At 40.3% G+C, this 20,752-nt stretch overlaps 1 protein-coding gene and 1 pseudogene across 1 annotated transcript in view; one reads left to right on the top strand and one right to left on the bottom strand.

Annotated features, from left to right (window-relative positions):
• The window catches only part of SIL1 (SIL1 nucleotide exchange factor), a 350,503-nt gene that overhangs the window by 99,612 nt on the left and 230,139 nt on the right, over positions 1-20,752 (bottom strand). The window contains exon 6 of the mRNA XM_006891180.1: positions 19,044-19,165. Coding sequence (XP_006891242.1) covers positions 19,044-19,165 — 122 coding nt within the window. The remainder of the gene's footprint in view (positions 1-19,043; positions 19,166-20,752) is intronic.
• On the top strand, positions 2,004-3,495 carry LOC102870565 (annotated as a pseudogene).

The following is a 20,752-nucleotide window of genomic DNA, read 5'->3' as shown; positions in this document are numbered from 1 at the left end:
AACAACAACAACAACAACAACAACAATCCAATCTACTACTCTTTTTCTGTTCAGTGCATTTAAACCATTTACTTTCAGTGTGATCAATGAGAGGCAAAGTTTCTTTGCTATCATTTTGTTGAGTTCTTTTTGGTGTTTTTGCTAGTTACTTTCGTCCATCCTGATTTCTGTGGCACCTCTGTAAGAAGGATGTCTCTCAGTGTTTTTTGCAATGCTGGTCTTGTTTTTATGTTCTGTTTTTTTCTGGAAATATCTTGATCTCTCCTTCATATTTGATAGACAATTTTGCTGGATACAATATTATTGGCTGACAATTCTGGTCTTTGATTCTTTGATATATGTCCTTCTACTGTCTTCTTGCTTGCATGGTTTCTGCTGAGAAATTGGCATTTAATCTTATTTGCTCTCTCTTATAGGTTCCTCTTTGTTTCTCTCTTGTTGCTTACAGGATTCTCTCCTTATCTTTGATTCGGGCAAATTTGACTATGATATGTCTTGGTGTTTTTCTTTTGGGATCTATTCTCTATGGTGTTCTCTAAGCTTCTTGAAAATATATATATATATATATATATATATATATATATATACACACATATATACACTCTCATTCTTCATTAGGCCTGGAAAGTTTTCTTCTAATAATTCTTCCACAACTTTCTTGGTACCTTTAGTTACTTCTTCTTGCTCTGGGATTCTGATTATGTGCATCTTCTTTCTTTTGATGGTATCCCACATTATTCTTAGGTTTTCTTCTTTTTTTGATTCTGCTTTTGTGTTCTAGCAGATCTGTGGTAATAAGTCACTGGTTCTGTGTTCCATCTCTTCATCCATGTACATGTGTCCCTTCATGTTGACAGTATCTGAAATACTAGTCCTCATATTTTGGACTGTGGTTTCTTGTTTTCCCAGAGCCTCTAATGTCTCATTTGTTTTATCTATATTGTTTTGGATTGGTTTTTTTTTAAAGCTCTTCCTGGTTTTTGCTTGTAGTGTCCTGTAATTCTTCAAGTATGTCTTTCACCCATTGAAAATATTTAATAATTGTTCTTTTAAATTCTGTGTCCAAAAGTTCCATAAGACTTTCTGGCTTCAGAAAATCCATTGATACTGTGTCCCTTATTTTTTTTTTCTGCTTTGCTTCTTTGCAGAATTTTTATTAATTTCTTCTTCAGAAATGTTTATAAGGAACTATGTTTATACTTATACTTGCTGTGTGGGGAATTCTATAAAGTATAAAATTATATAAAGATTTGAAAAAAAATAAAAAAGAAAGAAGATATAAAGATTTGTTATTCCATGTACCCTCATTATTTCATTGTTTACTAGAAACTGAGGATTCATGTCTTATTACATTTTTACGGAATGAGAATCTGCATTTTAGCATAATTCCCAAGAGATTCTTATGCACTGGTACAATTAATAACCTATTATTAATGTATGTCACACCTCTAATATGTAGTTAGTGGATTTAAATGGTTTAGAAGCTTTAAATATTTCAAAACTGTCTTCCTTCAAAAACTTTTAAAAATTTCTATTTCCTCTAATAGTCATTATGTTATTTTATTGCATCTTCATAATAATCTTTCTTTAATTTCAACTAAATTATAAAACAAAAGAAAAAGTACCTATTTATTTCATGGGTAAATGAACAACCTTAATAAGGAAATGTAGGAGTTACAGACCTATGCTGAAAATTTACACTCATTCCTAAAAAAGCCCCAAAGAACTTTATTTACCCTGCAAGTATATATTTTAAAACAACCATTGTATTAAAAAGTACATAAGAATTCAACAAGTATTCAGTAAAGAGTTTTTAACAAATCTGATATTGGGAGCACACTTCTGGGCATTGGGTGTAGAGGTTGGTGGCACCAAGGGTCCTCTCATTTGGGGACAGGGCACAGAGACCAAGCAGGGCCTCTTTCCCAGGAGTAGGGGCCACAGACCCAAGTGGAAGATGAGAAACCTTGTTTGGCTCGGAGTGGACTCGAACTGCTGTTGCCATGGTGGTCCTAGGTCCCAGCAACCAGACTGTCACTGAGTACATTGTCCGAGTTCGCAAAAACACAATGAAAAGATACAACATCATGGCATAAAATGCAGCCAACAAAGTCACCTTCTCCACCTGCAATCAGGTGCAGCTAGAGCAACAAAATTTAACAGGAGAAGGAGATGCCTGAGTTGGGCACAGGTAGTGAGTTCAACAGCATGTTGCACGAGGAGGCATGCAGGAAGAAGTAAGGCATTGTCCTCAAGGAGTTCCAGCCCATTGTCCAGCCCTGGCTGCTGCACCTTAGGGGCAAGGCAGGTCAGAAGTTCAAGGACATGAAGAAGGGAGGTATGATGGAGAACACATCCTACTACATCTTCATGTAGTCCCCCAAAGGCACCTTTGAGGCTTTCCCTGTGCACAACTGGTACAACTTCATGCTCCTAGCACAACATTGCATGCTCAGGGCAGAGGAGAAGTGGGAGAGAAGGAACAAGGTCCTGAACCACTTCAGCATAATGCACCAGTGGCAAAAGGACGAGGACTATGATGTGGAGAAGAAGGCCAGCAAGCTGTACATCCATGACCTGGATGAAGAGCTGGAGATGTCCTCTGATGACAGCCAGGCCAGCAGTGAGGAAGGCAGCAGAGCCCCCAAGGCCAAGAAGAAGGTGCCCCCCACAAAGAGAGGCAGAAAGAAGAAGAAGAAAGGCTCCAAGGAGGTCTTCAAGGACAGTGATGATGGAGACTTTGAGGGCCAGGAGGTGGACTACATGTCATACAGCTCCAGTAGCCCCCAGGATGAGACAGAAGGCAAACCAATAGTGATCCAGCTGGAGCAGAGGCCCACAGAGGTGGACAAGCACAGCAAGAGTAGCAAGGAGAGTGAGGAGGAAAAACCAGCTGAGCAGGACAAGAAGGAGGAAGAGAAGAAGGCTCCCGCACCACAGGAGAAGAAGCACAAAAAAAGACAACAGTGATGAGTCAGACAGCTCTAAGGAGAGCAACATCAACAGCAAGGTCTCCTCAGCTCCCTTCATGGAGAAAATGAAGACGCACCCTACCCCAAGAGGGAGCGGAAGCCATCAGGAGGCAGCTCTCAGGAGAACAGCTGCCCTGGCACATCAGCACAGAGAGCAGTGCCACATCTTCCTTGAGGGTGGCTGCCAACAAGCTGGAGCAAGGCAAATGGAGCAGTGACACCCCTGCCACCAAGTGGCTCCAGATGGAGGCTGGGCCCCAGAACCTGTCAGGAAGTCTACCCTACAGAACCAGTCAGGGAAGTAGACGTCTAACAGCAGTGACATGCAAATGACAGAGGACACTGTATGCTGCTACCTGACTCATAAGCCCATGATCACCAAAGACCTGCTGGAGAAGTGCCAGATCAAGTGCCAGGGCTGAGCAGCAAGGAGATGGTGAACGTGCTAGCCCAGATCATCAAGCACCTCAACCCCAAGCGCAAGATGACTAAAGACAAGATGTGCTTCTCCCTCAAGGAGTGAGGCCGTCTGGAGCCAGGCTGCCTGCACTGGAGCCACAGCTGCTGGGACACAATGTCCAGTTACTCCAGGGCCCAGGAGGTCCCATATTGTCCATTCAGGGCAATGTAAGCTGTTCTCCTCTGGAAACTTTGAGAAGTTAAGAAACTTGTCACCGAATTGATCATGGCTCTTGGGGACCTTATGTGCATCAGAGTAGAGCTGTGCCCTGGAGGGTTTCATGGCTGAGCTTTGGGAAGTAGGTTGCCAGCCCTTTGTTCTTAGGCACTGGTGGGTTCACTAGAACTTTCCTAACCTTTGAGTGGGTATATTAACTGCACAGTCTCAGCACTCCTCTGGAATCTTTAAACACTAATTATTGTTAGGTGTAGCTGAGTTGTTTCTGCCTCACAGTGACACATGTGACAGAGAACTGCCCTATAAACTAATCTAAAATGCCAGGCCTTTCTTTCACGGATTCAATGGCCAATCTTCCTAACGTTTGCTGAGCTACTGACCAGTCACCCGAAAATGCCTTGACCGTGTCCCTTAGCGCCTCATTCCTGGTTACCTCTCCAGCTGTCTCCTGCTCAGTAGTTCTCTCTGCCCTTCCACTCTGCACACCTCATGGGGTGTTTCCTTTTTGCTGCTTCAAGTTCTTTATTCCAGTTGGAAAAAAAAAACCACCTGATATTGAGCAAGAGAACAGCTTTTTAATGACATCAAGTCTGAAGTATTTTTTTAATTGATATTTTTTGTAAGTTTATAAAGAATTTGGATTTCCATTCATTCATTGTTGCACATTTTCCTCCCTAACCCTTCCCCACTGTGTCACTTTTTTGGGGTGACATTTTTCTTCGGGCTTGTGTAGGGGCTGACGTAGCCTGCTTCCTACATGATATTGCTGTGGTAGAGTTCTTCATGTCTGAAGCAATAGCAGGTTCTTGATCTGAAGTCATTGCTCCAGAAGAGGTTGGGACAGTTACCTGTCTGGGTTTCTCTCTGCCTTCTGACCCAAGATAAGATATGCTTCAGTTCAGTAGAGAAAAGGCCAGTGGAAGCAGCCTCCTCTGACAGACAACTGCCACAGCTAGAAATGTCCAAGGTGTTCTGGCTAAATGTAGTTGGTGTGCTGGACATGAAGAGGTGCAAGGCAGCATGCAGAGACCTGACTGGAAAACCAGAAAGCCTTGGTTTTCCCTTCCAAGAACCATCACCAATTGTCTTATTCCCTTCTGCTTGAGCTTAAGGAGTCCAATGTGATCCAGCAAACAGCAGTGACCTCCTACAAAATATCCCACTAAAGTTCTGGCTTTGCTCTCAGTGAATGTCAGCTACTGGTGTGGGCAACAGTGTCAGGACTGAAATTCTGGGCATGGGCTTTCAGCATCAGGACCAGAGTTCCCGGTGTGGGGCGTCAACATTAGGACCAGATTCCCAGGTGCTGGCCAGTGGCATCAGGAGCGGGGTTCGAGGCATGTCAGCATCTGGACTGGAGCTCAGGGCATCCAGATTGGAGTTCCTAGTGTGGGGCACTGGGGCTTGGACCAGGATTCCAGACATCAGGACCAGAGTTCCTGGCATGAGTTGTCAGGGTCTGGACTGGAGTTCTGGGCGTGGGATATTGAGACTGGGGTTCCAGGCACAGGGCATCAGGGTCGGGAGCATGGTTCTGGGTGTCAGGACTGGAATTCACAGAGCAGGGTGTTGGGACTAGTGTTCTGAGTGCAGAGTGTTGAGACTAGGGTTCCGGGCGCAGGGTGTCAGCATCAGGGTTCTGGGTGTGGGGTGTTGGCACTGGGGCCAGGATTCACAGCACAGCCAGGTGGCAATGGGACTAGAGATCTGGACTCACACTAAGAAATTTTGAAGGTGGGAACCTAGTTAATTGACTGGATTCGCAGCATAGAAGTGATGCAGCGTAGAAGCGATGCAGCGTAGAAGCCTTATCCACATTTCTGAGGAGAGAGTTTCCCCTCTGAATACACTGCTGTACTCAAAATATCAAAGTTCTTTAAAGTAGAAAAGAAAGGAGGAATGATTGTTTGGTAGATGATGAGGATGATGATAATAATAATAATAATAGAATAAAAAGCCACAAAAGTGGCTCAAAAATGGAACAAAGGAATGCAGGGAGAAAGAAAGCTCATGTTATTTAAGCATTTCAAGCTTGTCTTACTGACAAGAATGAGTAAGAAACCTAGTTTATGAAAGAGAGAAATAAATTCCATTTACCCATTTACTTCTTGCTGAGTTAAAGGTGAAATGAGAGTGCCTCATCCTAGAAATGGTGGAGGAATCATAGGAGAGAAAAGCTGGATTTAAATGTAAGTATCAGATTCATCCACAATATGGAAGGATTTTAATCCATGGAAATAGAGTCATAGTAGGAAGAATAATTAAAAGATAGGGAAATTTAGAAGAATTCTTATGAATGGTTACAATTAGTACGTATTAAAATGACGATGTTAAAAATTACTAAAACAGGGGGTAATTCATTATAGTTTTAAGAACCAGAGGCCATAATGATGTAGCAGCCAAGAAATAGAGTTTAGAAAAGAGAGTGACAGTCAACATTATTGACTGCTATTCTCACCACTGGGCCGATTGGCAGAATCATAATGGATAGGGAAGAGATTGAGATTGTTCAGTTTTGGTTTGCTTGGCTCCACAGCCAACACTCTTGGCACCAGCAGCCAGGAAAGTAAAAGACTTATTGCAATGGGAAAGTCTGTGGTTAGGGAGCTCTCTAAAGTGCTGAAGTGCAAAGATGTCAGTCTGGAGATGAAAGTGTGCCTGATACATGCCATGGTCTTTGCAATCATTTGTTATGCATCAGAGAGCTGGACAATGACTAGGGAGGATAGAAGGAGAATTGATGCCTTTGAGCTGTGGTGTTGGAGAAGAGTATTGAATACACCATGGACTGCTAGGAAAATAAACAGGTTTGTCCTGGAGAGGGTGAAGCTGGGCTGCTCCTTGGAGGCAAGGATTCTGAAGCTTCGTCTGACATACTTTGGACATGTTGCAAGCAGGAGAGGGACGTCATGTTTGGGAGGGTGGAGGGACAGCACAGGGGAGGAAGACTCTTGATGAGATGGACTGATTCAGTGACTGGGGTAATGGGAGTGGTTGTGTCAGAGATGGTGAGATTAGCACAGGATAGGGCAAAGTTTAGGGTTGTTGTACACAGGGTCGCTATGAGTCGTAGGTAACTCGACGGCACTCAACAACAACAACATGGGTCGCAGGTGACTTGACAGCACATAACAGCAAGACGAATGATGACAGAAGAAGAATTGATGCTTCTGAGTTGTGGTGCTGGAGAAGAGTATTGAATATACCATGGAATACTAAGAGAACAAACAGGTCTGTCCTAGAGAGGATGAAAATGAGCTGTTCCTTGGAGGCAAGGATTTTGAAGCTCTGTCTCACATATTTGGTAAGTGGTCAGGAGGGACCAGTCCCTGGAGGATATCATGCTTGGAAGGGTGGAGGGACAGCACAAGAGAGGAAGATCCCAGATGAGATGGATTGACACAGTAACTGGGGAAATGGGGATAGGTGTGTTGGAGACAACAAAATTGGTTTAAGACAGGGCAGTGTTCAGAGCTATTGTACATAGGGTCACTATGAGTCGCAGGTGACTTCATGGCACATAACAAAGACAACAACAAACAACAGGGATATTAATTATGCCAAAGTACTCTTGAAAAATCTCAGGATGGTAGCATCATGATAAATGGAGAAGAGACTGAAGTTGTCAAAGATTTGATTTGATTTGTAGCCAAAATCAACACTCATGAAAGTAATTGTGAAGAAATCAAACGACCCACTACATTAGGCAATTCTGCAGTCAGGGACCTCTGTAAAGTGATAAAAAGCAAGATGTGGGATAAACTAATGGTAATATACAATAATGGTTTTCTTAGACATGGTACAAAGTTAATGGCATCCATTAGTGGTGATTAAAGGCTATGAATGATTTTCTGAAAACAAACAAACAAACAATGTGATTGTAAATTTTCTCTCAAATAAAACAGATTTATAAAAAATATAATAGAGGGCAAGGATGTCAATTTAAAGATTAAGCTTCACCTGACCAAAATCATAGTATTTTCAATTGTTTCATATGCATGTGAATGTTGGACAATGAATTTAAAAAAAAAAAAAGAAGATAAACTAGTGCTTTTGAATTGTAATGCTGGTGAAGAGAATGAAATATTCCATAGACTTCCAAAAGAACAAACAAATCTATCTTAAAAGAAGTGAAACCAGGGAGCTCCTTAGAGGCACACGGTGAGACTTCACCTCACACATACTTTGGACATGTATCAGGGGGAGCCAGTATTTGGCAAAGGATGACATCATGCTTGGAAAAGCAGAGGGTCTGCAAAAGAGAAGAGGACCCTTTATGAGCTGGATTGACACAGTGACTGCAACAATGGTCTTATGCATAAAGGAGAGTATGAGGATACAGGCTTGGGCATGTTTTTAATCTGCTATACATAGGGTGGCAGTAAGATAGAGTCAACTCAACAGCACCTAACAAAAATAACAAGGGTCAGAAACTAGATTGTAGGAATAGTGGGTTTGAGGACATTAATATCACATGTATGTACACTCATTGGACTCCACTTTCTTCCAACTCTTTTAAGAAGCTTGAACTTAAAGGACATCAGTCAGCTGTTGGCAGGACAGATAGGGGTTAGTGAACATGTAACCTGAATACATCTGTGTATAACAGAAAGGAGGTTAAGAAGAGAGCAAAGACTGAGGAACATTGATGGTGGCGGGGGAAAACAGTAAGGTACACAGGGGTTGGAGATCACAACAAAGACAAAACCCAGGCCCCATTAGAGAGTTGAAGAGATGAAAAGATAACAGAGTGGTCAGAGACTATATGAGAAATTAATTTCAATGTATCCAGTGGATAGCAGAAGTTGAGAGTTAAAATACTATCCTCTAGAAAAATCAGAAAAATTATCAGGTTTCAACAATAGAAGAAATGGATGAGAAGCAGATATGACACTAGCAAGATGTTAAAAAAACTTAGTTTGTTTACCCACTCTTCCCTCCACTCATCAAATTGTGCAATTCTATGATTAAGTAACCCCTTCCTCCTCCCTGCCTTGGATCCTCATACACGTTCTACAATAATGCTCTTATACATTATTTGTCCTTATGGGATTGAGTTAATTAACTTAGCATAATGCTCTCCAGTCCCTCCTGAGGTAGGCAGTAACTTTCAAAATCATTGTTCCTGCATGCTGCTTAGTATTGCATTGTGCAAATGTACCATACTTTCTCAATCAATTCAATTGCGGTTGGACATTTGGGCTGTTTCCAAATGAATAACGCTGTATGAACTTTGATGTACAAGTCTCTGTGTCTCAGTTCTCCTTTTCTCAGAGTATATTCCAAGCAGTGGAATAGTTGGGTCATATGAAATTTCTATTTTCAGCTTTTTGAAGAAGTGCCAAACTGCCTTCCAGAGGGTGGTACCATTTTGCAATCTTAACAACAATATATAAGAAGAGTTCCTATCTCACCACATCCTCTCCAACACTTACTACTTGCATTCCTGCTAAACTTTGCCACCGCTACTGTGGTAAGATGGTATCTCATTGTAGTTTTGATTTGCATCTCTCTTATTGCCAGTAATTTTGAGCATTTCTTCATGTGTCTGTTGGCCATCTGAATGTCCTCTGTGTAAAGTCTTTCCATGTCTCTTGACCATTTTATAATTGCATTATCAGTCTTTTTCTTGTGGAGGCCTAGGAGTATCTTGTAAACTTTTATTATAAGACTCTTGTCTGAGATGGTATTGCCAACTGATTGTTCCCGTCAACAGGTATCCTTTTTACCCTGTTGGAAAGTTTATGATGAGCAGAGAAATTTAATCTTTAGAAGGTCCCATTCATCAAATTTATCCTTTTCTGATTGTGCATTTCTGACTGTATTTGGCAATCTCTTTATGCCATATCTGACTGTATTTGGCAATCTCTTTATGCCATAGACCAGGCTTTCTAAGCTTGATCTCAGTTTGTCTCTTATGAATTTTATGTTTGTGGGCTTTACTCCCAGGTCCCTGATCTACCTTGAAATTGATTTCCGTGTGTGGTGTGAGATGTGGATCCTGTTTCAGCTTTCTGTAGGTAGCAGTCATGTTTTGCCAGCACCATTTGATGAAGAGGTTGTAATTTTCCCATTTGATAGATTTTATTTCCTTGTTGACTATCAACTGACTGTAGATAGATATATATATACAAACTTTGTAAGTAATTCAGTATAAAATAAGAATTAAAAGAAAAACAAACATAATATATGGGAATGAGCATATGAAATACAGTATGAATGTGAACAGAAAAATGTGTGAAACATAGAATATGCAAATGAAACACAATGTATATAAATTTTGTATGCAAAGCAATATAAAGTAAAAATAATTTTTAGAAAATTCAGTTTCATGAATTTTCAGTGGTCAGAGCAAGACTGAGAACACTTGAGAGTGAACAAAGCACAGGGTAAAGGGGTCCAGGAGGACAACTCACTTTCAAAAAGGATGTGTATAACCCAAGTCTTCCAAGATGTCAGAAGAAGATGCCAAGGAGCAAGTAGTTGGAACATAAACCTATTCCAAATATTCATCACAAGAGAACATAATCTCACTAAGATGGCTAGCACATGTGCAGAAGGGTTCAATTCCATAACATTCTGCAAACTATGGGATATTTTAAACTAATTGCTGTATATAAGGAACCCATATATAGACCATATAATGACATGATTCACTCATGTACAAATGAGAAGATATATTATTAAAGATGGAAGGATGGATGAGATGGAAGGTGACTGAAGTAGAGTGTGTACATGAGTGAAGGTCCCTGGCATCTGGGGTAGACACACTCATCTTGTAGCTTAACTCCTGACAGCTAAAAGGTAAAGACGAAGTGCAGCGAAACAAGAAAAAATGCAAAAGCAGGCAATTGTTTGCTGAAACACAAACTAAAACCAGATTTTAATTCTTTTCTTTGTTTTATAGCATCAATGTCTTTTTTTCCATTTTTATTCATTTATTGTTGCATATTCTCTTCCCTCCCTTTCCATACTCCCCATAAACTCGAATTTTAGAAGGCTGCAAGGATTGCAACATTCACAAGGCCTTGCTGAGACTTTCCTCACATAGGAATTCAGATGACTTGTCCAGGGTTTCAGAGTCTCCTGGTAGGTCAGGCTGCAGACAGACACACAGAGGTGCTATTGTGAGAGGAAATCAGATCATAGAAAGGCTGATGGAAACAAATGATTTAAAGAGAAAAAAGGTTTGACGAGGTGGGAGTGAGAAGACAAAGTCGATAAAACCATCAGCTTTCTCCTTCCTTAAATCTCCTATACAAGGGTTTGGGCAACAAACAGCAGAAAATTAGTATATGTGACCCATAAATAAGTGTGAATAATAATTCAAATAGAAGAACAAATAAACTTTACTTCAATGGACATATAGTATTCAGTGGTCATGTCAGTTACAGTTATGTCAACAATCTCTTCTTTATCTTGGAATAATTGCTTCATGTTTTACACCAGGGATGACATAGCCTCACCCACAGAAATGCATCAAGTCTTATTAAGCAATTAGCCCAGGCAGGCAAATAAACACCTACACAAAGCAGCAAGATTAGCACCAAAGGACATGTGGTAAAACATAAGCTCTTAAAGAGAAAAATGAGGAGGATAAAGAGTGGTCAGTAATGCAGAAAGAGGATTTAGGTTTTATTTAAGAAATGCTATCTTATCGTGAAAATTCATAGAAAAAAGTACATATCATAATAAGGACAATGAGGATGTGAAATTTTTCATCTTATAATTGACAAGTACTTTGTAGCCATTTTCACAGGACTTACTATAAAAATTGATGACTCAAATCTACTCAGAAGCACTTAAGGAGAAAAGATCAGTGATCCAAAATATCACAGTCATAAAAACCTATGAAGCTCAGTTCTACTTTGCAACATATGGAATTGTCCTGAGTCAAAATCAACCCAACAGCAACTAGTTTGGTCCATCTCAATGGCCAGACTTAACTGTATATTATTTGATATTCATTTGATCTTAGAAAAGAAATACAAGATCATCTATTACTCTCCCCAGTGGCTTATAAAAAAAACAACCAATAAACCAAACACACTATCAACCAACAAGCTGATTCAGATTCAAAGCCAACTGACAGAAGAGTAGGACTGTTCACAGAGTTTCCAAGGGTGTAAATTTTTACAGAAGCAGACTGCAACATCTTTCTCCCATGAAGCAACTTCTTTTTTATTTAAACTTTCATTTTTATTTTGTAAAATTAATTTTTAATAAAAGATTACAAAGACTTAGGGTTTCTAGTTATTCATTGTTGCACTTTTCTCCCTACTCACCCTTTCCTCCCCCCAAATCACTCTTCTCCTTGAGAAGAAAAAGAAAAACTCTTTCATTGTTATGCAATCTCTCCCCCCAAGTCCACTCCACTATGCAGCCTTCACTTTGGACTTCTGTAATGACAAGAATAACCATTCATATGTCCCTTTTAAATAGTTCTCTCCCTCATCTGTTTCAATGCAATATCTGTCTTCCCTCAACTCCTATGTCAGTCCCGTTTTACAACAGTGGTGCTATGCAATATTTGTCCTTTTGTGACTGAGATATTTCACTCAGCATAATGTCCTCTATGGTCATCAATTTTGCATAATATTTCACGAGAAGCAACTTCTTCTTGTTATGTTTTGTCAAGCTGAATGTGAATTGTAACAACCCTATGGACAACTGATCTGAACCTTGCCCTATCCTGTGCCATCCTCACCACATTTGATATACTTTATCCCATTGTTTCAGTTGCTTGCCAATCAGTCTTGATGAAGGTCTTTTTATCATATGCTGGCTTCCCACCTGCTAAGCATGATGTCCCTCTCCAAAGACTGGCCCTTCGAAACAACATACCTAAAGTATACGAGAGGAAGCTTCACCATCCTTGCTTCTAAGGAGCACCCTGGATACACCTTCTCCAAGACATACTTGCTTGTTGTTAGGAGTTCATGAGGTATCCAGTACTCTTTTCCATAACTACAACTCAAAGGTACCTATATTTCTTAGTCATTATCCAACTTTCAGATGCATATCGAGTAATCAAAACCATCACGGCTTGGATCGGTGAACCTTAGTATTTAAACTGATATTTCTGCTCTTCAGGACTTGGGGGAGATCCCATAAAACATATTTTCCCAATGCAATATGTCTTGATTTCTTCACTACTGGTACCAAGGTAGTGTATTGTAGATTCAAGTAAGATTAAATAGTTCACAACTTCAATCTTTTCTCCATCTATCATGATGCTGCCTACTGGCCAAGTGGTGGGGATTTTCATTTTCTCAATGTTGTGATATAATTTATAAAGAAGGCTCCAGTCTTTGGTCTACTGCAAAAGTGCTTCAAGTCTTATTCAGTTTAATCAAGTAAAGTTGTGGTTAACACAGGTGGTTGACGAGTCTTTTTCTTATTCCAGTGGCACATTCTTCTTCATAAAGTTCGACTTCTCAGATGATTTTTTCAGTATTCAGACTGAATTGGTACAGAGAAAGAATACAGCTTTGACAACACACTTTCTTGATTTTAAACCATTAAGTGTTTCCTTGCTCTAGTCACACAACAGCCTCCTGGTCTAGGTATAGTTTTTGCACAATTAAGCAAAATTAACTGTTCTGGGATTCCCACTCTTCTCAATGTTGGTCATAATCTGTTGTGATCCACACAGTCAAATTCCTTTGCATAGTCAATAAAATGTAGACAGACATCCTTCTGATATTCTCTGCTTTCCACCAAGATCCATCTGACATCATCAATGATATCTTTAGTGCCACAGCCTCTTTTAAATCCAACTTGGATTTCTGACAGTTGTTGAAGTACTTTTTGTTCAAAATACATTTCTTTAACAATCTTCAGCAAGATTTTGCTTGCAGGTGATATTGATATTGGAGCAAGTGGTAGGTTTTATAACCAAGAACATTTTGGTGAGTGGTCAAATGCTTTTTCCAAGGACTGGTGCCTCTCAGAAACATGCCCAAAGTATGTGAGACCTAAAGTTTCACTGTCCTTGCCTCTAAGTTTAATACTGGTTGCACTTTCTTCAAGAAAGATTTGTTTCTTTTCTTTAAAAAAAAAGGGTCACATAGGGCTCCCTTCCTGAGGGGGTCATTCTCTCACTCTCATTGTTACTGAGTCAGAACCAACAAAGCTGGCCCTCTAGCAGGTCTCCAAGGCCGTAAACCACACAGGAGGAGACTGCTCATCTTTCCTCGTGCAGTCACTGGTTAATGTGAACCACCAGAGAAGCACAGTCTTTGGGTTTACAGTACAACTTCCAGGTCTATATCACCAATGTTCTCTGGGGGATTGCTATTGTTGTTAGCTGTCATTAAGTGGATTATGACTGATACCAAGTCTATGACCAACAGATTTGAACTTTGTTCTATCTTACATCACACTCCCAGTCTTTGGCATGCTCAAGCCCACTGTTGCAGTCATTTTATCAATTCATCTTGTTGAGGGTCTTTCTCTCTCAGTAACCTTCTACTTTACCCAGAAGGATGTCTTTTTCCAAGGACTGGTGCCTCTCAGAAACATGCCCAAAGTATGCGAGACCTAAAGTTTCACTGTCCTTGCCTCTAAGTTGAATATTGGTTGCACTTTCTTCAAGAAAGATTTGTTTCTTTTCTTAAAAAAATTATTTATTTTGTATGTACCATCAAATCAGAACTGACTGGTATAGGAGGAGATTGTCCCTCCTTCTCCAGCAGAGCATCTGGTGGAGTCAAACTGCGTACCCTGGGGAATGCAGTGCAGCTTCTTGCCACTAGGCCGCCAGAGCTTGCCTTGTTTGTTCTTTTAACAGTCTATGATATATTAATTACACTTTGCCAATATTCTTTGAACTCTAATGGTCTAATCCTTGGGAGTTGCACTGCTAATGGAAAGGTAATACCTCTCTGGCATTTGAAATCCATCAGAATCAACTCTGAGAGAGAAAGACAGGCAATCTCCTCCCATGCAATTGGCAGCTTCAGCAACCCATGAAAGGGTCAATGGTGAATCAGGTCCTATTTAACATAATTGAGCTAAGGCATAGAAAGATAAAAATAACTTGCCTATAGTCATATGTCTAGGACTTCCTTAGTCCATACCCTGGACTGCCAAGAGAACAAACAGTTCTGTCCTAGAGAGAGTGAAACCAAGCTGCTCTGTGGAGGCAAGGATTCTGAAGCTCCATCTCACATACTTAGGGCATACTGCCAGGAAGAATCAATCCTTGGAGAAAGGTGGGAGAAACAGTGCAGAAGATGACCCTGGATGAGATGGATTGACAAGGTTTGTTGGAGACAGTGAGACTGGCTCAGGATAATACCGGTTTCAGAGCTATTGTGTGGTCACTGCGAGTTGCAGGGATAATACAGGTTTCAGAGCTATTGTGTGGTCACTACAGGTTTCAGAGCTATTGTGTATATGGTCACTGCGAGTTGCAGGGAACTCAATGGCTCATGACAACAACAATATGGTCACACACCCAGTAATTATATAGACTGAAAGTGAGCCTGGATTTTCTGACTCAGTTCAGTGGTCTGTATAGTACTGTTGTTGTTCTTATGTGCCATTGAATAGGATCTTCCAGTGGGTTTTCAGAGCCTGTAAATTGCATGGGAGGAGACTATCCATCTTACTTCCAAGGAGCAGCTGGTAGATTTGAACCATCCACCTTGGGGTTAGCAGCACAACTCCTTACCAGTAGGTCATCCAACTACTCAACAACTGGATGAATGGGATAGTACTCTTGATTATCAGCAGAAAATGATAAAATAATGGCTTCCAAATAATGCCTTCTATTCGATTCTATTCCAAAGTGTTCACTATTCCATGAATACACCAAAGAGCTCACTCAGTCACTGCTGTGTGTGCTTGTGTGTGACATGTGCGTGTATACACATATATGCACTAGGAGATATTTAGAGCCGTTATTTAGAATATCAAAAGTAAATAATGAAAATCAAACTAAAGCACTGAAAACCTGCCTCTGTGTAGAAATATTCCTACCTTGCATTCAGTTCCTCTTTGCATAAAACATTGACATTTTCATGATGTTCAGGAGCCTGCTGTTGGCTTCCAAAAGCTCTGGCGCCACACCATGCTGTCTTTGTAATGGCCCTCCAGTGAGCCATCAAAGGCCCAGCTAGAACATTTTGAATATAGCAGTTTGCTTGCTACAAAAACACTAAATTGCAATATTTTATATTTATCTCTATTTACATTTTAGTGATGCTGCATAAATGTTAACACAATCTTACACTAATACAATCACAGAAAAGTCTTAATAATGACACATATTGGCACAGCTCCTGAGTACATAATAGTTTGCCAAGCAGGCCCAAAGCATGCCTCTCAAGTCACTTGTTAGTCCTACTTAGCTAGGACAGAACAGCAGCACGATGCTACACAGTTTTCCCCAGGAAATGTATTTCTAGACGTAATGGCAAAGGCATATAAGCTAACGTGTTTAGATTGAAGTTAGAAAGAAGGTACTTGAGCTACAGGAAAAATTCCAAGAAGGGTCTTAGGTAAGATTAATAATGTTTTGATTCAGTTTTTCTCTGGGTTGAAAACAAAAGTTGAGCCTAGGTAAATTTAAGTCTCATCAAGACAGAGATACCCTGAACTTTCCCAAAGCTAAAACCTAAGTGACCAATGACAAATTCACAGATTCTTTTCTCTTCCAAGGGAGGTCTTCCCAGTGACACTGGCTCTGAAATATGAGACCAGTGGAAGTAGAATCTTAAACACACAGCCACAGGATAACCAGAAAATCAAGTAGGGCAGAGAAGAGAAGAGAAAAGGCTGAAGTACTCTCAGTCCAGCCTCACAGAACAATATTCTTGGTTACTCAGCTCTGGCCTTTAACTTACAGGGAAAGACGCTAGATCCTTTTAGAATGAGACAGTATTAGGCTGAGGTTCTGATTAATATAGATTGGGTGTCAACATCAAGGAGACAAAAATCCTTACCACTAGACCAACAGGCAACATCATGATGTTGTTAGGTGCTGTCAAGTCAAGCACAACCCATAGAAACTCGATGAAGAACAGATTTGAACCCTGTCCTATCCCATGCCATCCTCACATTAGAGCCCATTGTAGCAGTCACCATGTCAATCCACCTGGGTGAGGTTCTTCCTCTCTTTCACCGATGCTCCATATTTCCAAGCATCAGGTCCCTCTCCAAGGAATAGCCCCTCCTAGCAACAAACCTAAAGTATGTGAGGCAAAGCCTGTTGATTTTTACCTCCAAAGAGTTCTTTTGGCAGTCTATAGAATGTTCAGTGCTCTTCTCCAACACCACAGCTCAAAGGTGTCAATTCTTCTCCTGTCATCCTTATTCACTGCCCAGCTCTCATATACACAGCAAGTGATCAGAAAGACCATGTCCTGAATCAAATGCACTTAGTCCTCAAACTGACATGATTACTACTCAATAAATTTGGAGAGGTCCCTAACTACAGCCTTTCCCAGTGCAACACATCTCATGATTTCCTGACTGCTGGTCCCAAGGTTGTTAATTATGAATCTAAGTAAGATGAAGTCGTTGACAATTTCAATCTTTTTTCCATTTATCACAATCTACATATAGGTGCAGTGGTAAGAATCTTTGTTTTCTTGGACATTGAGGTGTAATCTATATTGAAGGCTGTATTCTTTGATGTTCTGCAACAAGTGTTTTAAGTCCTCCTTACTTTAAGCAAGTAAGGTGTCATCTCCATAACGCAGGTTACTGATGAGTCTCTCTCTGATCCTGATGCCACATTCCTCGTCACAGACTCTAGTTTCTCAACATACAGATGAAATAGGTATAGAGAGAAAATACAGGCCTGACACATTCCCTTCTTTATTTTTAAACCCTGTAGTGTTTCCTTGCTGTGCTCGCACAACAGCCTCCTGATCTAGGTAAAGAAACACATGAGCACAAAAAAGTGTTCTTCTCAATGTTGGCCATAACTCGTTATTCAAATAGCCATTCCTACATCTAGAGCCAAAGAAGAAGAAATTGAAAATTTTTACCAAAACATCATTATAGATGAAGACTGGAGTTGCCAACAATTTCATCTAACTTGGATCTGTAATCAACACCCTTTTTACCAGCAGTCAGGAGATCAGGAGAGATATAGCAATGGGAAAGTAGGCTGTTTGGGACCTCTCTCCAAAAGACTGAAGAGCAATAGTGTTAGCTTGATGACTACGGTATGCCTGATTCAAACCAATCACTTGCATTGCATCTGAGAGCTGGACAATCAATATAATGACAGAAGAAGAGTTGATGCCTTTGAGTTTTGTTTTGGAAAAACTGCAGCCAAAATGCTTCCTGAAGCAAGGATAGTGAAGCTTTAGAAGCTATTCCTTGGAAAAGGACATCATGGTTAGAAAGGTAGAGGGCCAGCAAAAGAGGGGAAGACCTTCAGTGAGATGGACTGACACAGCGACTGCAGCAACAGGCTCAAGAGTGTCAGAGATGATAAGGATGGCACAGAATAGGACAGGGTTCAGATGTGTTGTTCATAGGGTTGCTACGAGTTGTACTTGACTCAATGGCACCTAGCAACTACAGTATATAACTGTTTCAAGGATTAAAATAATTCCATTTTAGCGGTACCAGTGAGAAGATTTTTAAAAATGGGAAGAATTATAGCTCCAACGGATCAATGATCTCTTTAGCACATTGCTGTTGTTAAGCACCAATGAGTCAGAAAGAACTAATAGCTAACCACCTAGTGAGTTTTCAGAGGCTGTAAACTGCACAGGAATAGACCATTCTACTTTCTCCGTGGAGGAACCAGCAGATTCAAACCATATGCCTTTGTGTTGGCAACGCAGCCCCTTACCACTAGATAACTAGAGCTCCCTCATTTAACATGAGTTATCACATTATCTTTCTGCATCCACTCTTTTGATATGCTGCCTTCTCTTCCCTGGTCAGTCTTCTAGCACAGCCAGACTAATTGAAATTCTAAACAACTCTCAACTCGGGACAATAACTTTGCTGTATGCTGATTGGTTCAAAAATAACTAGAAGAACACATTGTCCCCCAAGAGACTTTTCTTGGTCCGGTTCATCATTTATTGATCATAAAATACAGCTCTGCTGTCAAAAGGATTAACTCCTGGGGTTTATTCTCCCTCTCTCTACTATATACGGTTAATCTAATTTATTAGCTTTGAATAAAGCATAATATGACCCAAATAAATATCCATATATATAAAAGACAAGGAGAAAAGAAAGTTATAGATGTGGACAACATATGTAAAATTCCATACCTATATGAGATGAGGGCAAAGTCTTACTCTAGTTCTCTTGGAATAACTCTGAAATGTGAATAAAGATGTGTGAGAGTTGAACGGTAAACTTAATTTCATCCAATTGGGCCAAATATTAAGCTAGATTTCACCTGAAGGGCCCAAACAATGCTAGTCAATGAGAAATCCAGGCACACTGCTCACCTGGAAAAGGCAGCTCCCAGTACGAATGCCGCATACTCCTTCACCAGGGGCTCTGTGCTGTTCAGTCCGTTGATTACCACCTGGAGACCCCCAAAGGAGAGCAGGTCCTGAGCATTATCCATCTGCAACAAAGTCAAGGCTTAGTACAACACAGACATCAAAGAAATAAGAGCTTTTCTTGTATCCTTTCTTTTGGTGAAAATCTGAAAGTACGTTTAAAAATCAACTAAAAAACCTCATGACTAAATTAATGTTGTTATGTACTGCTGAGTCAGAACCAACTCACATCTGATCCACTAGTAAGTTTTCAGAGGCAGGAAATCATACAGGAGAAAGCAGCTCATCTTTCTCCTTCAGAGCAGCTGGTAGATTCAAACCATATGTTTCGAGGTTGGCAGCCCAACTCCTAACACATTAGGGCACGAGAGTTCTCTTTATGACTAATTAGGAAAGAGTTTTTAAAGTCCTTTTACATGATTAATGAGTATCTGAGTAGGAATTAACAAAAGTGACACCTACTTTTTGCTTATGCCAAACATGCCCTGGAAAATTCCAATACTGTAATGAGTCACAAAGTTTACTCTTAATGTACAAGCTGTTAATGCAAAGAATTAGCAAAATCAACACAGATAAATGGTACCATGCTTCCTGATCATGCCCAGTTCCAATGAGGGCAGTAGAGGCATCACTTTTTTAAAAAAATAGGCCTTTTCATTAAAAGCCAAGAACAATAAAATGAGCCTTAGTTCAGTAGAAATGCTGGACTAATGCTAGAAGGGGAACAACAGAAATACTCCTTTTTTCCCCTTTTCTCATCTCATAGTCTCAGGTTGCTGAACCTAGTGATATTCATGGTAAGACTGTCACAAACAACTCTGAAAGGCTACTGTCAGGTCTGTTTTAGTATCTAGTAACTATAGAAAAGGTCAGTGCAGAACATATTTCCATCATTTACAGAAAGTTCTATTGTATACCATTAGTATAGCCAAAAATTTAAGGTTCAAATCTCTGAGTCAAGACTCTTATTCTATATTTCATTCCCCAAGTTCAATTAGTATCTTGGAACAAGGAGACAGTTTCCTCAAAAGGTCACACTGGACACTGTTTTCCCCATGCAGTAACTGCAATCTTCCTTGCAAATATCGTTGTTGCTGTAAAGGCTACCTTTTATTCACATGCTGAGCCCTCTTTACAAAACGTCAGAAAAACTCAGGAAGCTAGAGCCCAATGACATCATTTCTACCCCTTTCCCCCACCGCCATAGATTTCACAGAGTAGTTCCCTATCTACTTTATGTTCCTGCCTGAAGTAAGAGAGAAAAGGAGTTTTGAAAGGACATTACTTTGACTGTAAATACTTATAGGATAGTCTGGCTTACTTTTAGGGAGCTCTGAAAGAATTTGCAAAAAACAAGGCCTCAGGTATTGATGGTATACCGATTGACATATTTCAACAAACAGATGTGGTCACAAAGTTGTGCCAAGAAATCTGGAGGACAACCACCTGGCCTATTGACTGGAAGAGATCTATATTTGTTCCCATTCCAAAGAAAGGTGATCCAACAGAGTGTGGAAAGTATCGAACAGTATCATTCATATTACATGTAAGCAAGATTCTGCTGAAAATCATCCAAAAATGACTAGAACAGCATATCAACAGAGAACTGCCTGAAGAGTAGGCTGGATTTAGAAGAGGTCGTGGCACTAGGG

This window comes from Elephantulus edwardii, unplaced genomic scaffold (assembly GCF_000299155.1).
Source record: "Elephantulus edwardii isolate Elephantulus edwardi_28Jun2011 unplaced genomic scaffold, EleEdw1.0 scaffold00095, whole genome shotgun sequence".
Taxonomy (NCBI): domain Eukaryota; kingdom Metazoa; phylum Chordata; class Mammalia; order Macroscelidea; family Macroscelididae; genus Elephantulus; species Elephantulus edwardii.
This window is presented reverse-complemented; position numbering and strand designations above follow the sequence as displayed.